This window comes from Protopterus annectens, chromosome 8.part0, assembly GCF_019279795.1.
Source record: "Protopterus annectens isolate FY-2018-M chromosome 8.part0, PAN1.0, whole genome shotgun sequence".
Classification (NCBI taxonomy): domain Eukaryota; kingdom Metazoa; phylum Chordata; order Ceratodontiformes; family Protopteridae; genus Protopterus; species Protopterus annectens.
The window spans coordinates 1,061,719,710-1,061,742,648 of record NC_056741.1 but is presented as its reverse complement, the minus strand read 5'-3'; the positions used below and the strand labels follow the sequence as shown (position 1 = coordinate 1,061,742,648).

Below are 22,939 nucleotides of genomic sequence, written 5' to 3'. Positions count from 1 at the left end.
CATGTATTCTGTATTGTACAGACTATTGGGGGCGATCTATTCCTAGCCTATAAGGCATCCTCAGACCCTGCTATGGTGGATCTTCTGCATATCTGCAAGACAAATCTCATTAGAATTACCTGATCTAGGGACTTAGGTCTTGCCTGCAACATAAATAGGGCATGTTGGAGGGACAGATATGTATGTTGGAGACAACTCCTTCTCTGGAGCAGTCTTCCCATCATGTAAAGTAAAGTTCTTCTCTAACCTAGTTTCAAGTGTAGCGTAGACCAATGGATGGGGAATCGGAAATTCACCCCTGGTCTGGCACATGTTCTTCTGTTTAGAGAGGCAGACAGCAAATGAACGCACAAACCCTAACCTATCAAAACTTGTCAGATATGTTTGAGTTGCAGGACTAGGCTTAAAAAGACCTCTGTGGTCATTTGTCTAGTATACACTTACACTAAGAACCTGTTTGTGTTACTGTTTTGCAGGGGACCATTTTCTGTTATTCACCATTGAAACTAGCATCATTCTTTGTTCCATAAAGTTTGACTTTTAAAGTGGTATAGAAACCAACAAGTACTCATTTTAATTAATCCATTTGCTGTTATTTTCTAGTAGTCCTGAAAAAAATAAAGGAAATCACCACAGTCAAGTTTGATTGATTAAAATGTGTTTTGCAGGTTATACACTTGTTTGAGTTCCTTTTCTGTAATGTGCATCTCAGACAGCTTTTTTTAAATTTCTTTTAGACATTTTCGCAACCTTTGCTCTGATGACACTCCTATGGTGAGACGTGCAGCTGCCTCAAAGCTGGGCGAGTTTGCAAAGGTTTTAGAGCTAGATCATGTCAAGAGTGAAATCATCCCAATGTTTTCCAATTTGGCATCTGATGAACAAGTAAGTCTTCCCCTTGCCCCTTTATAGTCTTTGGAATATGTTGGGCTACACTTGTACTTCAGGTAGTAAGAGCATACATATTGCATGGCTTAGAGGACCATTACGGTAAGAAGCTGTAATAAAAAAATATATATATATAGTTTTCAGTCTTTTTAATGTCTGCACTGGTAATGCCTTTGAAGTTTAATTAGTGCTTTTAACTTGTTTTGTCTCATGTTGGTTTGTCAAGGTATCCATAATGACATGGCTTCTTTTTCACATTTTTCACTTGGCTGCATGTGTCCCTAGATGACAACAATTTTAAGTATTCCTCTTATTTCCCTGCACTTAATATTTGTATGGCAGAACTCAGTTATCTGATATTTTCCTTTTCATTCTTTCTCACTTATGGGTCTGGATCCAATCCTTGGATCCAACTCGGCTGCATTTACTATACTTCCCGGATCCAGCTCTCGAGCTCCTCCCTCTATCCATAATGCATAACTCCATCTATGTTGCCTAAGATCTTGTTTGCCACCTATTCAAACTGACACAGGTTCCACTCTTGAGCATTTTTAGCTGGCATTGTGAGTTTATCTTTTCTCATTCTCTATTATAAAACTTTTTAATTACTGTTTTTTCTCTCTCCCCCCTTTGTGTTTCCTTTCCCATTCCATGCTATTTCATAGTACTCTCTCTCTACCCTTGCCGGTATTGTTTTTCTCTTCCCTTTCTCTTTTGGGTATTTCTACCATAGTTGGTAGTTTATCTTTCTCTTGTTTATTAAAAAAAAAAAAAAACTTCCTGAATCTGTTGGTCATTCTTTGTAGTGTTTTTTTTGTCTGAAAATTATGTCAAACAAACTTACAGGCTTTAAAAAATGCACTTCTTGTGGGCATAAGATCCCAAACTCGGATGCCTGCAAGGTGTGTGTTTATTGCATCGGAGCCGGACACTTGGACACGTTGTGCAGAATCTGCTCCATATTTAATACGAGAGCCCTGGCAGACAAAAGGAACATGCTTATTTTAAGGGGTCATCTTCCATCTTCAGCTTGAGAGGCTCAACGCCCCTCCAAACCTAATAAGTCTGCTCCTCTGGAGCACTGCAAGCACTCTCCCTCGAAGTCCCCTTAGTCTTCGTCAACAAAGACTAGGAAGCTCTCTGATACGACCTCTCTGAATCCAAAGATATTTCAACATTTGCATTTGAAGCCTTCGGATCCTAAGGCTTCGGCTCCTCCAGTTACTATTATCAGTCCAACATTCCCACCCCCTGGATCCTAATTCATTTGTTCTGAAGCAGGGTATTTCCTTTAGGAGTGCTACTCCTGAATATATTATGAAGCCACTTTTGTTCATCTTGCTTGCTCAGCTTTTCCAAACACCACAGAGGCATTGTATATGAGAGAAAACACTATACCGGGTACAACACAATAACGTCTTTATTTAAACAAAGTAAAAAGGAGAGGTGAGCGCTTTCGCAACCTTCGTTGCTTCATCAGACAAAGAATTAACTGTTCAACTGCTTGTTTTATATCACTCTCAGTCAAAAATTTTTTTTCCAATTAGTGACATCATACAACTTTTGAAAATTTAAAGGCATATATGACAAGAATATTGTAAAATACGCATATGAATATAAAATATATATACAAAAATGTAAAGTATGTTCATATTTATGCATATCTAATTTAAAACAGTTAAATAATCTCATTAAAAATGCATATATATAAAAAATACATATAAATAAAAATGCATAGTATATTCATATTTATGCATATCTAATTTAAAACAATTAAATAATCTCATAAAAATGCACATATATAATATATATATAAAAAAAGAATGCATAATACAAAATATATAATAAAAGAAATATATGTATATATATATTTTTATTTTATACAAAAAATTAATTGTGTTGAAGGCGTCTAGCTTTAAGAAATGGAACCAGTGATGTACAACCATTTAAGCCTGGATATCTATCAGCATTGAGCTTGATAATCCATCTTTGTTCTCGGCTCTCTGTGAAATTTTCTATATCTCCTCCCCTCACATTTCTATGTATATGTTGTAAAACAAAGAACTTGAAAGAGTGTGAAGGGTCAGTGTTTAAAACATGTTGAGCAAGCTCACTAGTAGTTTTGTTATTTCTGATGTCTCTTATGTGTTCCAATATTCTATCCTTTAAGTTTCTATTTGTATTAATACACAAAATAATAGCATTAGAGCGGTTTTTCAGTATGCTAGTAATCTTAATCAGTATACTAATATTATTAAACAACATTGGCACATTTTACATGAGATTCCTTGTTTACATTCTTTCATTGGTAATGCACCTAGTTTCAGTTTCAGAAATAATCTAACATTAAAACAACAATTGTGTAATAAAGACGTCAAAAAAACTACCTATAATTCCAGACGCAAAGGTACTTTTCCTTGTAGGTCTTGTACTGCTTGTACACATATTCATAGTACTACACCATATATTCATCCTGTTAGAAATTTTACAATATACTCTCATTCATATGCAGACTGTAAAACCACAGATGTTATTTATTTTTGTTTCTGCCAAATATGTCATGCCTTCTATATAGGAAAAACAAATAGAAACTTAAAGGATAGGATATTGGAACACATAAGAGACATCAGAAATAACAAAACTACTAGTGCGCTTGCTCAACATGTTTTAAACACTGACCCTTCACACTCTTTCAAGTTCTTTGTTTTACAACATATACATAGAAATGTGAGGGGAGGAGATATAGAAAATTTCACAGAGAGCGAGAACAAAGATGGATTATCAAGCTCAATGCTGATAGATATCCAGGCTTAAATGGTTGTACATCACTGGTTCCATTTCTTAAAGCTAGACCTTCAACACAATTAATTTTTTTGCATAAAATAAAAATATATATATACATATATTTCTTTTATTATATATTTTGTATTATGCATTCTTTTTATATATATATATTATATATATGCATTTTTATGAGATTATTTAATTGTTTTAAATTAGATATGCATAAATATGAATATACTATGCATTTTTATTTATATGCATTTTTTATATATATGCATTTTTAATGAGATTATTTAACTGTTTTAAATTAGATATGCATAAATATGAACATACTTTACATTTTTGTATATATATTTTATATTCATATGTATTTTACAATATTCTTGTCATATATGCCTTTAAATTTTCAAAAGTTGTATGATGTCACTAATTGGAAAAATTTTTTTGACTGAGAGTGATATAAAACAAGCAGTTGAACAGTTAATTCTTTGTCTGATGAAGCAACGAAGGTTGCGAAAGCGCTCACCTCTCCTTTTTACTTTGTTTAAATAAAGACGTTATTGTGTGGTACCCGGTATAGTGTTTTCTCTCATATACTTCTCTTTTTATATACTGGGTTTTACCTGTATAGCCGTTTTGCTTTTCGTTTACCACAGAGGCATTCCAGGTCCCCTTTCACCGCTTCCTGTAGGTTCTCCAGAAACTTGTCAGAAGCAGATGTGGATAGGGTAATGTGAAAAACGTTCTTCGTGTTTCACTGTTGTAGTCATCACACTTGGGTTATCCTGCCAGGGGTAGCCCTCAGTCGGCCCGAATACCAGAGGCTTAGTATTTTTGCGTCAGTTACTGTCACTCCAGGACTGACATCAGGACATCAGTGGTATAAAAACAGGCAGCCAACGCCATTACATCAGTCTTTCTTGCCGAAGAGCCCGAAGCAGAAGCAGTTCGCACGAGTGCCGGTCGGCCGCAACCTGAGTTTTCATTTCCGAAATTGAAGTTGAAGTCTTCTAAAGCTAAGTACCCCATTGGGGATCCTTTTTTCTTGCTCTAACCAATGTCAGAAAAAGTTAATCGTCTCGCCTGTGGAAAGCAAATACCACACTGAGATTTCCATTCTTACTGCGTCACCTGTTTAGGCCCAGACCACAATGTCACTCGCTGCTGGTTTTGTGCTTTGTTCAACGCCCAAACTATTCTACGTTGGGCCCTTATTGTAGCTAAATACTTTTGCTCTTGATCTCTGTATTCCGAAATGGCTTTGGTAAGCCATCTGACTACCGATCTTCCAAAAAAAGTAAGGATAAAGACCGAGACAGACCGCACAGGTCCAAAACTGCTGACAACACTTCCATTAAGCTAGTCGCCAGTTCACCGGTACTCAATGAGACGCTTTTGCTGCCCTGATGCCCGCATCGATGGATTCGCAGACTACTACCGAGACCTATTCAGAGTCCGGTATGCCACGAGACTCTTCTTTGACTACGGAACCTGCAGATGTCTCTACCTTGGAAGGGTCCAGAACCACTGTGCAGGCACCGGCTACAGAGGAAGTTCTTCGCACTACCGATATTCAACACAAACAAACTATTTATTTCACATCTTCAGTTCTTTCTAAAACTACAGAGTTTCTAAGGCCCAGAGTACGAGCTACGCTTAAAAAAACGACGACCCAAACTCACGTGCCTGGTTCCTTGCCACAATCACAGATGCTTAAAGTGGGGGAAGACCTTATGTTGATTAGGGGAAGCCAGCCTTCCCCTGCTAAAAGAAAAAGAGACTTGTCCCCAGCAGCTTTATCTGACCAAGAGTCCGATGACTCTGAGGTTTCTGATTATGAAGACATGCCCTTATCTGCTTATGAGGATTCAGATGCAGAGGAATCCATTCCTTCTGCCTCTCCTCCAGAGGATTTTTCTTTTAGTGAAACCCTACATACTTTGAGAGAGCACTTCCATTGTGAATGCCAGGATTATCCTCATCCTCAGTCCAAAAAGAGACTCGGGGAATTTTTAGATTTACCACAGCACAGACCCGTTATCCTCCTGTTTTAGATGTTGTGGATGATGTCTTTATGGAATCCAGTCTAACTCCTGATACGTTACCTCTTGCTCTCAGGAAACCTGACAGGTATCACACACAAATTTCTTTTCAAGAATCCTACTGCTGACCCAGAGGTCATCTTCCAAGGGCCTAAAGGAATAAAAGCAACCACAGTTAAGAATCCCACCCCCTCGGACAGGGATTCTCGAGCCTTAGACAAATGGGGTAAAAAAGTATATACCTCTGCAACTCTTGCCATTAGAACATTAAATTGTCAGTTCCACATGCTGAAATACCAGCAACATATCATGGAACTCATTAAACAAAATTATCTACCTTCCCTGACTGTGCAGAAAATAAATACTTACAAGAACTTATGCGTTCTGCGAGCCAAATCAGTAAGCATACCCTGCAATGTGAGTTTGACGCCCTAGAAGCATCCTGCAGGGCAGCAGTCACAGGTTCTGTACTTAGAAGGCATGCTTGGCTTAAGGAACAGACCTTGCCAGATCATGTCAAATCAAAATTATTGGACGCACCACTGAACAAAGACAAATCTGTTTGGCACCAAAGCAGAAGAGGTTTTAAAAAAGATGGAAGAAAAAGCTAAGTCTATGCAGACAGTTAAAGACTTTTTGCATGTTTACCCAGCAAGATTCAGTAGGCATTGCCCCTCAAAATATCGGTCCTTTCCAGCCCCCTCAATGCCACCTCATACTAGACCTAGGGGAAACAGACACCCCCAGACAGCAGTCTCAGGGTATGCAGATATCTAAGCAATGGAGAACCCCCAGTTCTAAACCAGGGAGTGCTAAGCCACCCCCTTATGGAAAGAATTCACAATGACTTCTCAACTCCTCCTTTCACCTCTTCCCATCCTAGGAGGAAAACTTGCCTCTCATGCAAAAAACTGGGCCTCCATCACCAACGATTGATGGGTCCTCAACATAGTGTCCCAGGGGTACAAATTTTATTTCCACATGTTGCCAATCCCAAAGGGATTCCCAGGTCTTCCTCCAAACCAGTGGACAGAGGCACAAAACCAAGTTCATTCCCTGCTCTCCATGAGGGCAATTCAGCCTGTTCCTACAGATCAGGTAAGCCAAAGTTTCTATTCCAGACTTTTTGTGGTACCCAGAAAAGAGGGCACCTGGCACCCAATCTTAGATCTATCTATTCTAAACACCTTCCTGGTGGTACCAAAATTCAAAATGCTCACACTGCAGCAGCTTCTCCCTACGCTGTCCAAAGATGCCTGGTTAGCCACTCTAGACCTCAAAGAGGCCTATCTGTATATCCCAATCAGAGATTCTTGCAGAAAATATCTACATTTCAGGGCAGGATCTATGCATTATCAGTTCTTTGCACTTCCCTTTGGCTTATCCACTGCTCCCAGAGTTTTCACAAAATGCCTGGCTCCAGCCATTGCTTTTTGCAGACAAAGAAATATTCAAATTTACCCTTACTTGGACGACTGCCTAATTCAGGCAGACAGTGAGCAAAAGCTGTTACAGCACGTGACATTTGTAAAGGAAATACTAACCTCACTGGGGTACATAAGAAATCCTAACTAGTCCCCAGTCAAAAAATTGTATTCCTGGGAGCAAGCCTGGATATAGCATCCCAGATGACATTTCTAACTCCAGAAAAACAAGCCTATCTGACAGGCTACTTCTCTCAACTGGCCACCAGAACCCAGTTATCCGCAAGGAAAATCCTGCAAGCTCTGGGGTTCATGGCCTCCTGCATTCTACTAATTCCATATGCCAGACTGCATATGAGGAAACTTCAGTGGCACTTAAAAAGCCTTTGGTGTCAACATTCTCAGGACCTGGAAACTGTTATACCTATGATACCTTGTCTAAGGAAAGATTTTCTTTGTTGGGTAGCAGCATGCAACCACAACAAGGGACTTCCCTTTTCACAACCCCATGCCGCCCAGACCCTAACCATAGACGCATCAGACTATGCGTGGGGTGCTCACCTGGATGGCAGGTGCATTCAGGGCCACTGGAGCCCAAACCAAATTCATCTGCACATCAGCCAAAAAGAGATGCTAGCTGTTCAGCACGCTCTGACAACTTTCAGATCCCTGCTCTCTCCGGGGCCTCTACTAATCAAAACCGACAACACCACAGTAATGTGGTGCATCAACAAGCAGGGGGGAACCCACTCTTACCCACTCTGCAGGCTAGCCATGACCCTTTGGGACACGGGCTCAGCCATGCATACTCACCTGCAAGCTCAATTCCTGCCAGGCAACCAAAACTTTCTGGCAGACAACTTAAGCAGAACTCTCCTAGACCCACACGAGTGGCAATTAAACCACAACACCTTCAGCCTGGTGACCCAAAAATGGGGTATCCCGAAGGTGGACCTATTTGCCTCCCCCTACAACCACCAGATCAGCAAATTCTGCATCAGGGAACCTCACAGCAAGGCCTGGAAAGTGGATGCCCTATCCTTCCAGTAGGCAAACCTCTCAATCTATGCATTTCCCCCTCTACCTCTGCTTACCAGAGTATTACTCAAAATAAGGGAGGAAAGACCAAGGGCAATCCTGATTGCCCCAGACTGGCCACGTCAACACTGGTACCCACTACTGTGCAGTCTATCCCCATTGCCTCCATGGCACCTCCCCCCAGATTCCAACTCTCCTGACTCAGCAGGAGGGAGAGTTCTTGCATCCACAGTTCAGACCCTGAACCTAGCAGCCTGGCTTATTCCTTGACTTTTCCTCCAGTGGCCAGCCTAAGCAAACAAGTTCTGGATGTCATACCTAAAGCCAGATGACCCAGTACTAGAAAATCCTATGCTGACATTGGAAAAGGTATTGTTCCTGGATCCAGACTAAAGGAGCGGACCCAGCACAGTCCTTCTTACCTCTCATCCTGGATTACCTGGCAGACCTACTACACAGGGGTCTAGCCTTCTATTCTATTAAAATTCATGCCTCTGCCATCTCTGCTCATTACAGCACAGAGTCACCTCTCCTCTCACACCCTCTCATCAAACAGTTCCTGAGAGGGGCTAGCAACTTAAGGCCACCAAGAAGAGCCCCTACCCCTGCTTGGGACCTTAACTTTGTGTTGGAAAAGCTCACTCTGCCCCACTTTGAGCCTGCAGCTTCAGCAGAGTTAAAATTCCTTTCTTGGAAAACAGCCTTGCTTCTGGCCATCACTTCAGCTAGAAGAGTGTCTGAGCTACAAGCACTTATGGCTGTGGAACCTTTCATCATTTTTCATGCTGACAGGGACTCCCTCAGGACTAACCCAACTTTCATGCCTAAAGTGGTGTCCAGTCTGGCTCTCAACCAATATATTCATTTGCTCACCTTTTTCCCTATACCTCAAAATAAGGAGGAAAGGATCCTGCACTCTTTAGATGTGCACAGACAGCTCAGATTCTACCTGGATAGGACTTAGCCCTTCAGGAAATCTGACCAGTTATTAGTCAGCTTTGCACCGGGGCAGAGGGCAAAGCCATGTCAAAACAAACCATCTCCAAATGGATAGCACACTGCATCCATTTCTGTTACAAACACCATGGGAAACCACCCCTACAGGGAGTCAGAACACATTCTACTGGGGCAACTTTAACCTCTACAGCCTTTCTCAGAGGGGTCCCTACCAGGGACATCCTGGATGCTGCAACATGGAGTTATGTTCATACCTTCACCAAGCATTACCACCTGCCTATCTTTTCAAAATCCAGGTAAGGCTTTGCAACCACAGACCTGCAGGGTATACTAGCCAGCCCCAACTCTTCTTGACTGCCTCCACCTGTTCCTCAGCTTTCGGAATCAACCCAAGTGTGATGATTGCAACACTGAAACACGAAGAACATAGTACACTTGTGTACTCTTACCGTAAATGTAGATGTTCGAGTGTATTCACTGTTGCAGTCCTTGTTTCCCACCCTCCAACCCCCTTGTCTCTCGCTCCCTCTCTTCCTCACCCTAACAGGGCTGTTGGTATTTACTTTCTACTGGTGGTGTTACTCCACCATAACTTAGCTCCCTATTGGGAACATTTGGGGCAAGAAAAGCTGAAGTAATGGCATTGGCTGCCTGTTTTTATACTACTGACATCCTGATGTCAGTCCTGGAGCGACAACAACTGACTCAGAACTACCAAGCCTCTGGTATTCAGGCCGACTGAGGGCTACCCCTGGCAGGATAACCCAAGTGTGATGACTGCAACAGTGAATACACTCGAACATCTACATTTATGGTAAGTGTACACAACTGTACTTTTCTCAGAACTCAGATCCAGATGGGGGTCTTACAAGCTCTGCCCCCTATTGGATCCTTGAGGATGCCTGTTGCATTTAAGACTATTATTTCTCCTTCTCTGATCTGTTTAGCGGTTTCAGAGCCCAAGGATCCGTGATCTTAGGGAAGCTCAGCATTAGATCTGAGTAAAGTTTTTTCTCCAATCCAACTTTTTTCCCTGATTGGTTCTGCTCTGGTACCCTTGGATCAGAAAAGGTCTCAGAGACGTAGTGTTGGGGCTGGATCTGAGGGGATAGGTTCGGCTCCAGTTTTGTCAGATCCATCCCTTCTCCATGGAGCTTTGGCCCTAGACATTTAGGTTCTGATTTTCTCTTAGAGGTTTGGATCTGAGGGTGGCCTAGATCTACCTTTTTTGGAGGCTTGGGCTTTGAGGCAGCAAATTGGGGCTTCTCCTGGTCCCCCAGCCTTTGAGATGGTGGAAAGAGCTATCTCATTCCAGAGAGAACAGTCTTCTCATGTTTCGTATCCTACCCTAATTTCTCTCATCGATTCATATTTCTGAGTTGGTCAGACCTATTCCAAGTGGGCAGCCAGTTCCAAGGAGTCTCCAGTCAGTTCCAGTGGAGGAAGTTCCCCTCTCTTCTGACACATCTGCAGAACATCCCACGGAAGAAGTGCCCCAGAAAAGAATGTGTAAGAGGAGACACACACACACCACCATGGAGACTCTTAAGGAAGACACGGATTTTGATGAAGGAGAGGGGATCCCCCAGGTCACCATCAGATGACATCTCTTTTGGAGATACTAGAGATCTTGAAGCAGAAAGGTGGATGTACTTAGTGTTTCACTGTTGCACTCATTACCTGTGGGGTTATCCCTGCTGTGGTAGCTCTTGACCGGCCCGAATATCAGAGTCAATTTTTTTGTGTCATTCTGTCAGTCTTTCTTGCAGTGGAGCCCGTAGCAGAAGCAGTTCACACCAGTGCTGTTCGGTCGCTACCAGAAGTTGAATTTCAGCAGAAAACGTCTAAAGTTAAGTACCCCATTGGGGATCCTTTTTTCTTGCACTAACCAATGTCTGAAAGAGTTAAGAATGGTCTCGCCTGTGGAAAGCAGATCCCACACAGAGACTTTCATTCCTACTGCATCACTTGTTTAGGCCGAGAACACGATGTCCTTCATTGCCGGTTCTGTACCCTCTTTAATGCGAGAACCATTCACCATAGAGCTCTTTTTGTAGACAGTTATTTTCATGTTCTGTCTTCGAATTCCGATATGGTGTCCATCAGCCAACAATCTGTAGACATTCTGAAAAAACGTAGAGATAAAGACAGAGACAGACCTAAGCCTTCCGACGATGCTTAGCATGTCGTCAGTTCTCCAGAATTCACTGAAGTGCTTTCGCAGCCCCTGATGCTCGACTTGATATCTATGCAGGCCTCTGCTGAGACCCTTTCGGAGTCCGGTATGCCACAGAAATCTACTTATCTTCTGAGCCTTTGGCTGTCTCTGCTTCGGTTGGGTACAGAGCCGCGACGCAGGGACTGACTTCCAAGGAGACCTTTCGCACTACAGAATCTAGACAAAAAAACGACATCTTCACATCCGACTACTGCTTCTCAGAGACCAGTGGATTCTCTCAGGCCTGGAAGTCAGGCCACTCTTAGGAAATCTACGTCTAGCCACCATCTTGCTACTGCTCCCCCACCCCATGCACAAATGCTTAAAATGGCGGAAGATCTCATCTCCGTTATCCGAGGTATTCAGGCCCCTACTCCAAAAAGGAAAAGGCATTCTTCACCAGAAATTATGACAGACCAAGAGTCTGAGGAATCTGATTATTCAGCTTTTGAAGAGGACCAACATCCCTTAACTGCTTCTGAGGATTCAGGTGCAGAGTAATCCATCCCTTCTGCCTCCACTCCAGAGGACCTCTCATTTGGGGAAACCCTTCACTCCCTCAGGGAACATTTTCAGTGGGAATCTTAAGACTTCCCACAGTCTAAAGTTTCTGGACCTACCCCAGCACAGACCCCTGGCCATCCCACCTGTTTTAGAAGTGGTGGATGATGTTTTCCATGAGTCCAGCTTAGCCCCTGGTGCCCTCCTTCCTGCTCCAAGTAAACCTGACAGGTACTACAGAGTACCACATTCTAACAAGTACCTATAGAGAAATCCTGCTGCAGGCCCAGAGGTCATTACACAGGGACCCAAAGGAGCTAAGACTAGTTCTGCCAAGAATCCTCTTCCTTCTGACAAGGACTCCAGAGCTCTGGACAGATGGGGGTAAGAAAGTATACACCTCTGCAACCTTAGCTATCAGAGCATTTAGTTGTTAGTGCCATATGTTAAAATATCAACAACACACTTTGGAACAATTAAAACAGAAGATTGCTACCTCTCCTGACTGTGCCAACTCAAAAGAGCTTGCAGATTTAACGCACTCTGCTTGTCAAGTGGCCGAACACTCATTACAATGTGGATATGACACCCTAGAAGCATTTAATAGTGCAGCAGTGACTGGTTCTGTTATTAGGAGACTTGCATGGCTGAAGGAACAACCTCTCCCTGATCATGTCAAGTGTAAATGCACCCCTAGATAAGCACCACCTGTTTGGGGAAAAAGCAGAAGTGCTTAAAAAGATGGAAGACAAAGCAAAATCTATGCAAACAGTAAAAGATTTCTTTCAGCTTCAACCTCCCAGATTCAGCAGGAACTTTCCCTCTAAGCACTGGGCCTTCCCTGCACCTAGCAGACAGGGCCAAGGTAAGCCCCGCAGGGACAGGCCATCCAGGCCTGTATCCCAGGGCCAGCAAAGAAGCAAACAGTGGACCACTTCCGTCTGTAAGGCAGGGAATTCTAAGCCAACCTTCTATGGCAAGCACTCACAATGACTCCCCCTCCCCCTCTGCCCTCCCTTCACTCATAAAAAAACTAGGAAGAAGGCTCACCCTCTTCAAAGACAATTGAGTTTTTGTAACAAAGAACCAATGGATCTTAAAGATCAGTTCTCAGGGATGCAAATTCTCTTTCGGCAAACTCCCAGTTCCAAGAGGGTACCCAGACCTACCCCAAACCAATGGGCAGAGGTAATCAAACAGGTCCAAACTCTCATATCTCAGGGGGCAGTAGAACCTGTACCCCAAGATCAAACACGAAAAAGTTTTTATTCCATGCTATTCCTTGTTCCCAGAAAAGAGGGCACTTGATGCCCCATCCTATATCTATCCAAACTGAACACTTCCCTGGTGGTCCCCAGATTCAAAATGTTAACCTTGCAGCAGCTGCTGCCTATGCTAAAAAAAAATGCCTGGCTAGTGACACTAGACCTAAAAGATGCATATTTCCATATCCCCATCAGGGAATCGTGCAGAAAATTCCTGCTGTTCAGAGCAGACTCTCAACACTTCAGTTCTCTGCGCTGTCCTTTAGCTTATCTTTTCTTATCAAAAAAACATGCTTGTAGCTCATACCCGCACATGCTGCCTCTAGGCATCTACTTTACTGGTTTAGCCCCACTCCGCCCGCTCCACACCTCACCCTACCCCCATATAACACCAGCCCATGCTAGTACTACATTTATAGTACCACTGGCATGCCCCCTTAATTAGCTAACCAACTACACGTGCTTCTAGCACAATAATACACCCTCTCTCCACCTCACTATCCATATTAACCCACCCATAGCTATTCTATTCTCTCTAATCTTTTATCCACCACATATATTCAGTACAGACCCTACCCCAGTAATTTACTCTGACTACAGCTAAAACACTAATGCTGCTACCCTTAGTACCCCTGCTTGTTCATTCCTTATCACCTAAGTTCCTATGAATATGTACAGCATCTTGAAATCCAATACCCAAACTCTCAGACACCAACTCAGCCTACCTGGACCTCGCAAAAGCCTTCGATACAATACCCCACTCGGGCATTATAGATAAGCTCACCAGCTTAAATATAAACCCCTATGTCACTAGATGGATTGCAAACTGGCTCAAGGACAGAACCCACATGGTTAGAATTGCTGGAGCCATGTCAGACTCCAAACCAGTTATAAGTGGTGTCCCACAAGGCTCAGTCCTGGGACCTCTCTTGTTCGGTATATATTTCTGGGTGGTACAGGCCATCATGGAAGGACTGTGGCTGACCAAGTTCGCAGATGACTGCAAACTGGGCACCATAATCGACTCTCCAGCCGACACAAGCATCCTCCAAAAGGGCCTCATAGAAACAGACAACTGGTGCCAGAGCCATGGCCTCAAGCTAAATGCTAAAAAGTGTATAGTCATCCCCTTTGGCAAAAACAAAGTGCCCACAAATTACCACATAGGTGGTAATCCATTAAGTACAGAAGAACTAATTAGGGACCTGGGGACCCAAGTTGATAGCAATCTCTCATTTGACAACCACGTGGCCAAAGTGGTTAGAAAAACATTTTATATATCCCACCTAATCATGAAGGGATTCACATCTAGATCAGGGGAGGTCATCGTGCCTCTTTACTCATCCCTCATCAGGCCCATAATTGAGTACATTGCCCCTTTTGGGATGTACCTTACCAGACACCTGCAGCAACTGGAAAGACCCCAAAAGTACCTCACCAAGAGGATCAAAGGGCTCAAACAGATGCCATATGCTGCACGGTTAAAGAAACTCCAGCTCTACTCAGTGGCATACCGCCTGTTCAGAGGCAATCTGTGCCTGACGTATAAAGCCATGTCCAACCCGGAATTAATGGACATGCTGCACCTCAGAAAATCCAAATCCCATCACTTGAGAGACTTGAACCTCAGCACTGAAATAAATAGGACATGCTGGAGGGACAGCTTCATAACCCAGAGGCTCCCTTCACTCTGGAATAAAATCCCAGTCCAGGTTAGGCAGAGTCCCTCATTGACTCTCTTCAAGAGGAATTTTGATGAGTGGATGGGAGATCGTAGGTTTACCCCGGGTATCACTTCTGTGTCACTGTTAGACAGAGGCACAGTATACTAACCTCGAAAAAGGGCATAGCAAAATAAATTTAAAATGGGTGGCGAAAGCCAAACACATTCTGGCTAGGCTTATAAATGCCCTAGGGCAGATAGCCTAGTATGAACCTATGAACCTATAAGTTTATCCACCACATAATCATCACCTCTCCTAATTCCTTGCCCCCAGGTTACCATCACCCAACTGAATACAGCTACATTAGTTTAAAAACCAAAAGCTACGAAAAAATCATAAACCAATGTTTAAGACTTATAAGCAACTTAAAAATTAATCTTATGAAGGATGTAGATATCCACCCCAACCCTGACCCATCCACAACAGTAGACCCAAGTGCACCATCTAACAACCCAGTGTGTACTACCCAGATTGATAGACTTCCAAACTCATTTCTGGTCTGTCATCTCAACATCAAAAGCCTAAACAACAAGATCCATAGCCTACATGGACTCTTAGCTGTTCACTCCCCTGATATCCTTTGCCTCACAGAAACCTGGCTAAAACCAGTAACCAAAGATAACGAAATAACCCCCCCCACAGTACAACGTCCTTAGACTGGATCGAATCTCCAGGAAAGGTGGCGAGGTAGCTGTACTATACAAGTTTACCCTAACAATAACAACTGACGCCCAACAGCCACCCCAGTTTGGCAATGCAGAAATTCTCATCACCAAACTAATAATAAACAAAAATACATGCAGATACATTGTCTGCATTTATATTCCACCCAGCAAGAATGATAATACTCTAGAAAATGTCTTACATTGGCTAGCTTGTAACTATCCCTAGGAAACCACTGTCTTGGGGGACTTTAACATTGATTGGGACACCTGTTCCTCTGAAACTCCCTCCACCCATTTTAACCTCCACGGGTTTACTCATATCATTGCCACCCCCACCAGATTTAGCAAAAATAGAGTCAAAGATAGTATCCTTGATTGGATACTTATTAACAGCCACCCCCAAAAGTACAAGTCAGGTACATTACCCAATGATCTAAGAGATTACTGCCTTACCTATATTATTAGGCTCAAAGCTGACATTCCCAACCAGCCCACCTACAAAACTATAAGAAACGTCAGGAACTTTAGCCTTGGCAACTTCCAAAATGAACTCAAAGCATGTAATTGTAATGTCGTGAAACCACTCCCATTACAAGAAGCAGTTGAGTACTTCAGTACCAGATTTCTGGCTATCCTTAACCACCATGCTCCTACCCGTATGATCCGTGTAAAACCCACAGTTGCACCATGGCTATCTAAAGAAACAAAAAACAAAATTAAACTAAGAAACAATGCCTGGGCCAGATGGCATGTTACCAAAGCCCCTATGGACTAAGTATGATACCGGCAGCTAAGGAACCAGACCAAAAAATCTGTCATTCTAGACAAAAAAAAATCACTACACTCTCCTACAACAAAAATATCAGCTAAAACCTCAAAAGTTATGTGCTGGTATTAACAGCCTTCTCCACCTAGGCCATTCCACCGCTCCTACCCCATCAGCTGCCCTTGATAAATCCCCTGTAGAAATTGCAAATAGCTTCAACTCCTCCTTTACTGAAACTATCCAGTCTCTAGCTACCCATCTCACTCCATCGGACACAAACACCAGCTCTGGCACATCCAGCCCTGATCCACCCAGCACCCAACTCACCTTTACCTTTCAAACCATACCTACCAACCTGATCCAGACCTTACTCAAAAAGCTAAAACCTACTACACTAGATGCCGACCACTTCCCAGCTGAATATCTTCAAAAAGCAGCTGATGCCATAGCACTTCCCATTTCTATTCTGATTAACAGATCCATCTCAGAAGGATCCATCCCAGCAATATGGAAAATATCACGTTATACCTCTCCTTAAAGGAGGAAGTTCCGCAGAATTATCTAACTTTAGATCTATAGTCATTCTTTCACCACTAGCTAAAATCATGGAAAGATGCATACACAAACAAGTCATACACTTCCTTATTTAAAACGGAAAGCTCGCCGACTTTCAGCATGGATTTAGGCCATTCCACAGTACCACCACGGCTCTTCTGTCTTTCTCTAATGTCATCAGTCTTCACCGTAACAACAACAAACTATCTTCAGCACTCTTTCTAGATCTTTCAAAAGCTTTTGATATGGTCAACCATCAGCTACTGCTCAATACCCTACAAAAACCATTGGTTTAAACCAACATGCAATACAATGGTTTCACTCCTACACAAACGGTAGACAGCAGGATGTCTTATGGCAGAGCAAGCTGTCATCCCAACTTCCTCTAACCCTAGATGTCCCACAATGGTCCATACTAGGTCCACCTTCTTTTCTCTATCTTTATTAATGATCTGCATGCCACCATCCCAGGAGCCACCTGCATCCAATATGCAGATGACTCAATGCTAATATGCTCCGCCTCCTCTACTACACAACTTCTAACCCTCACCCAGACCACTTTCAGCACAGCAGAAACATGGCTAGCTAATCGCCGCCTGCTTCTAAATCCTAACAAAACCAAGCTACTACTTTTCTCCCCAACCATAGAATTTCTCCTCCTTCCTTCAACATCAAATCTAGCAATGACACCTTTATCTCCCCTGATGACCATACAAAGCTTCTAGGTGTAATAATAGACAACAACCTTAAATTTGATAAACATGTCAATCACACTATTAAGTCCGTCAACAAAAACGTGGCTCCCTGTACAGAGCCAAACTTTCCTCACCCCCCCAGCTAGGGTAGCAATTGCAAGATCACACCTCCTCTCTACCCTTATGTATGCCTCCCCTGTACTCACCAACCTATCCAAAACTGATCTCAACAAATTATCAGGATGTTGCAGTCATATAGCCAGATTCACTACTGGCATGGCTTTTAGGACCCACCATTGCCAGAACCTCAAAGCACTGGGATGGCTAGAGTATCCTAACCTTCTACAGCTCAACCAGCTTATAGTAGCACTTAAAATACTCCCATCAGTCTGATAACACCCCTGCCCTCAAAAATATTCTCACCCCTCATAGTACCCCCAGGCCATTACACTCAGCTGATAAACTAATGATACTGACCCAGAAATCCAACAACTCTGCAGACGATGCTATATTTGCCAACTCAACCGATAAAATCTGGAATCTACTCCCTACTCCCGTTACCAAGGAAACCTCACTACCCCTATTTAAAAGAGAACTCAAAAATACCTCATATCTCATTGGCTGTGATCTTGTTCTAAACCTGACTAACATCACTACCTTGCTACCCAACCTGCTGTTTAGCCAAGTATCTATGCCTCATAGCATTTGAATGTCTAAGCATTGTGATTTATGAGATCTGATTGTATTCTATGTTCACATTTTCTGATACGTCTTTGCCAATCAGATGTAAGTCTGCACATTGTGTATATTGATATCTGCCTGTATTCTTTGTCTATATTTTTCTAAACATGTCTGCCTGAGTTTATCACTCAGTGATGTATGTATGGTCTCTTTTTTGGTATGAGGAGCTTTTCTCCCCAGGCCTCTGCTGAAAATAGACATATATCCAGTCGGACTATCCCGGTCAACAAATGTAAAATAAATAAAAATCTACTGCTCCCAGAGTATTCACCAAATGCTTGGCCCCAGCTATAGCATTCTGCAGACAGAGAAGTATACAGATTTACACTTACCGGGACAACTGCCTCATTCAGGCAGATTGCAAAGAAAAGTTGCTCCAGGACCTTCTCTTTGTCAAACGACTCCTAACTTCCCTAGGGTTCACCATCAATGAGAAGAAATCAAAACAAAACCCCACCAGGAAAATCATTTTCCTGGAAGCTCTGCTAGACACAGCATCCCAAAGGGGCTTCCTATCCCCAGAAATGCAGAGCTTCCTGCCTCTCTGCTTCACCCAGTTGGCTTCCAGAAGTCACTTCACTGCGAGGAAGTTCCTGCAAGCCCTGGGATACATGGCATCTTGCATCCTTCTAATCCCTCTCGCCAGGCTTTTACATGAGAAAACTTCAGTGGTATTTAAAGAACCTTTGGTGTCAGCACTCTCAGTCCCTAGAAACCACCCTTCCTCTGATCCCATGTATAAGGGCCGAATTTCTCTGGTGAGCAGAGGCCTGTGCCATGAACAAGAGTCTTCCCTTCATCCTCCACCCTTCTGGCCAGACTATCACCACTAACGCCTCAGACATAGCTTGGGGTGCTCACCTAGCAGGCAGGTGCACCCAAGGCCTTTGGAATGCCCAGCAATGTCACTTGCATATCAGTCAGAAAGAAGTGATGGCAGTGCAAAAGGCTCTGACTTCCTTCAAACCCCATTTCAGGCCATGGGTTCTCCTTATAAAAACAGACACCACCACAGTGATGTGGTATATCAGCAAGCAGGGGGGCACCCAATTTTACCCCCTGTGCATGTTAGTCATGAGCCTCTGGCTTACAGCCATCTCCATGGGGCTACACCTAATTTGCCCAATACCTACCAGGGGTCAACAGCACACTGGCACACCACCTAAGCAGAAACTTACTGGACCCCCACAAATGGCATCTCCACAGGGAAATATTTCTGGAAATCACTCAGGAGTGGGGGACTCTAGAAGTGGATCTCTTTGCCTCGCACCTCAACTACCAGTTGCAAAAGTTCTGTACCAGGGATCATCACCTCCTAGAGTGGAAGGTGGATGCCTTGACCTTGTCCTGGAACTCCCTCTTTCTGTATGTGTACCCTCCTCTGCCCCTTATTCCCAAGTTTCTGATCAAAATAAGAGAAGAGACCCAAGGCCATCCTTATTGTTCCAGATTGACCCAGACAGCATTGGTACCCAGTATTACACAGCCTGACCTTACAGCCCCCAAAGCAGCTTTCCATGATCTCAGACCTCTTGACCCAGGAGACGGGGGAAGGTACTGCACCCAGACATACAGACTGTCCATCTTTCAGCATGGCTTATACACTGAAAGCTAACAAGGAGTCCCTGTTAAGCAAACAGGTTCTAGACATCAGAGGCCACCAAAGCAGACACCCAAACAACTACCACCCCACGACCCAACACATGCAACACATAGACCACACAGTCAGAGTGTCAAACAGTCACAGCCCTTAAGGCCAAACAAAATGCCAGACACACTTGTCATTGGTGATTCCATAGTCAGACACACTGACGTCCCGCTCACCAGACTGAGTAAGGAGAAGGTCACAGTAAGCTGCCTGTCGGGCGCTAGAATCCGCCACATAACGCAAGCACTCAGGTCTCTCAACAGCAGGTACAAGTACGACTCAGTCATTGTCCATGCTGGTGTCAACGACCTGAGACGTACCTCCTTGGACTACATGAAAAGGGACGTCGAGGAGCTCTCTGATTATGTAGCCCAGGCAGGTATGACCCTGACCTTGAGCAGTATCCTACCTTCACCTAGAATGATGCCACAATACAGTGATAAGATGATCAGCTTTAATAATTGGCTTAAATTCTGGTGTCATTCAAAGGATCCAATGTCTGTCTGCCTGGGATGACATGCTGGACAAGCCACGCTGCTCAAGGGACGGCTTGCACCTGTCACCCTGGGCTTCCGGATATTGGCAAAGGCTCTTGCCACCCCATAGTGCCTTTTTAGGCAAGGCTCAAATTCTAAACCTACCACCCTAGAACACCAAAAAGGAAAAAACTAAGGGTAATGCTGCTCAATGCCAGAAGTCTCAATCTCAAGATGCACGCACTCGAGGCCCTTCTCAATATGGAGAACATCGATGTCTGTGCTGTGACAGAAACCTGGTTCAAGGCTCCTGAGAGCACCCCAGCACTAACAGGTTTCACCTCATCATGCGTTCCGGCCCCAAAATCCGGACAACACCAAGAAAGGAGGGTGTCCATATTCATAAAGGACACCCACACCTCAAGGTTGGTGGCAACGCACGATGCATCGGAGACCATCCAGGTGCAATTAACCATAGGCAAGACTGCTCTGCAATTTGTAGCATGTTACAGGCCACCCTCTCAAACTCAGGAACCTCACATGGCCTTCCTGAAAACATTGGAGGATAAATGTATCTCCAAACACCATCATACTAGGTGACTTCAACTACCCTAATATAGACTGGGAACACTACTCAAGCCCGAACACTCTAACCCAAAGATTCCTGGAGTTCATAAACTCAAATGCCATGGAACAACTAGTCACCATCCCCACAAGAGGTGAAAACATACTTGATCTCATCATCACGAACATGGGATCAAAATGTTCAACACCAGAAGTATACCCCTCACTGGTGAGATCAGATCATAAACTAATCTCGCTGGAGGTCCTCATCCCGCCCTCACCTGAAACAAAAAAGACCACAGTGAAAAACTTCTCAAAAGCCGATTTCACACTTCTAAAACTAGTGTGGTCTCCTTTAAGGCCCCTGAGCCAGTGGTAAACATTACTCAAACCGCTGAATCACTTACAAATGCCTTCTACCAGCACCTACAGGACTGCATGGATCAGGCAATCCCAAACAAAACTAAGACTCTCTGTACCAAAGGCAAGCGTCCAGTCTGGTGGACCCCAGCCATAAACAAGCTCTACAACAAAAGGAGGAAGCTACTACAAGATAGAGCAAAATCCTTGAAAGGTAAGACACCTTTGATCATTATAAGTAAAAACTAAGAGCTCTCATAAAATCATCCAAGGCAAATTTTGAGAGAAAAATGCCAAGGACTCTAAAGACAATCATAAGGCCTTCTTTAGCTATGTTAGAAACCTAGGAGGAAACTCCCAGATATGCTCAGAATTAGTTCAAAATGATGTGAAAATTACTGAACCTACACACATTGCTAACATACTGGCTGACAGGTTCAGTGCAAACTTCTCCCCCAAAAGGAGAGATATCTATTCCAGAGGATTGTAGCCCCCAAACATCTCCAACGCCCAGGTGAGAACTGCCCTCACTAAGGCAAAAACACAGCATCCATGGGACCGGATGGTGTCCCCGGCTGTGTGCTTCATGAACTCAACGAGGAATTAAACCCACAGTTAGGACAGCTGTTTAATCTTAGCCTCACCTCAGGATACATTACCCAAGGAGTGGCGACGGCGACTGTGGTCCCACTTCATAAGGGCGGTGCCTCCACAGACCCTGGAAATTACCGCCCATTAGCTTGACAAGCCTTATCTGCAAAGCCATGGAGAGGATCATAATGGAACTCATAAATAAAGACATAGGGAACTTGCAGACTTTGGATCCAACCCAGTTTGGCTTTGTCAAAGGCAGATCCTGCCTCTTAAACTTGGTTGACTTTTTGAGACAGTCACCAAGGCCATTGATGAGGAAAGGCAGTCCATACAGCCTACCTCGACCTGGCAAAGGCCTTGACACAATACCCCACTCAGGTATCATCGAAAAACTCATCAGCTTGAATGTAAACCCATACATCACAAGATGGGTTGCAAACTGGCTAAGCGACAGAACCCACAGGGTCAGAGTTGCTGGAGCCATGTCAGACTCAAAGCCTGTCACAAGTGGTGTCCCACAGGGCTCAGTCCTGGGTCCACTCTTGTTCGGCATCTACTTTTCTGAAGTACAAGCAAACACAGGAGGGTTATGGCTGACAAAGTTTGCAGATGACTGCAAACTGGGCCATAGTCGAAAACACATCTGACACAGATATCCTCCAGAAGGGCCTCACAGAAACGGATAACTGGTGCCAGAGCCATGGCCTGAAGTTAAATGCCAAAAATGCATAGTCATACCCTTCGGGAAAAACAAGGTTACCCCTAGCTACCATATAGGTGCCAATCCACTGAGCACAGAAAAGTCATCAGGGATCTGGGGACCCAAGTTGACAGTAGTCTTTCGCTTGACACTCATGTTGCTAAAGTAGTTAGGAAAACCTTCTATATCGCCCACCTGATCATGAAGGGATTCACATCTAGATCAAGGGAGGTCATCGTCCCCTGTACTCATCACTCATTAGACCTATGATTGAGTACAATGCCCGTTCGAATGTATCTGACCAGACACCTGATGCAGCTTGAAAGGCCCCAAA

At 43.7% G+C, this 22,939-nt stretch overlaps 1 protein-coding gene across 1 annotated transcript in view; it reads left to right on the top strand.

The window, feature by feature from the left end:
* PPP2R1A (protein phosphatase 2 scaffold subunit Aalpha) overlaps window positions 1–22,939 on the top strand; it is a 2,558,186-nt gene that overhangs the window by 683,041 nt on the left and 1,852,206 nt on the right. Inside the window, exon 5 of the mRNA XM_044079364.1 lies at window positions 738–885. Within this exon, the coding sequence (XP_043935299.1) occupies window positions 738–885 (148 nt within the window). The remainder of the gene's footprint in view (window positions 1–737; window positions 886–22,939) is intronic.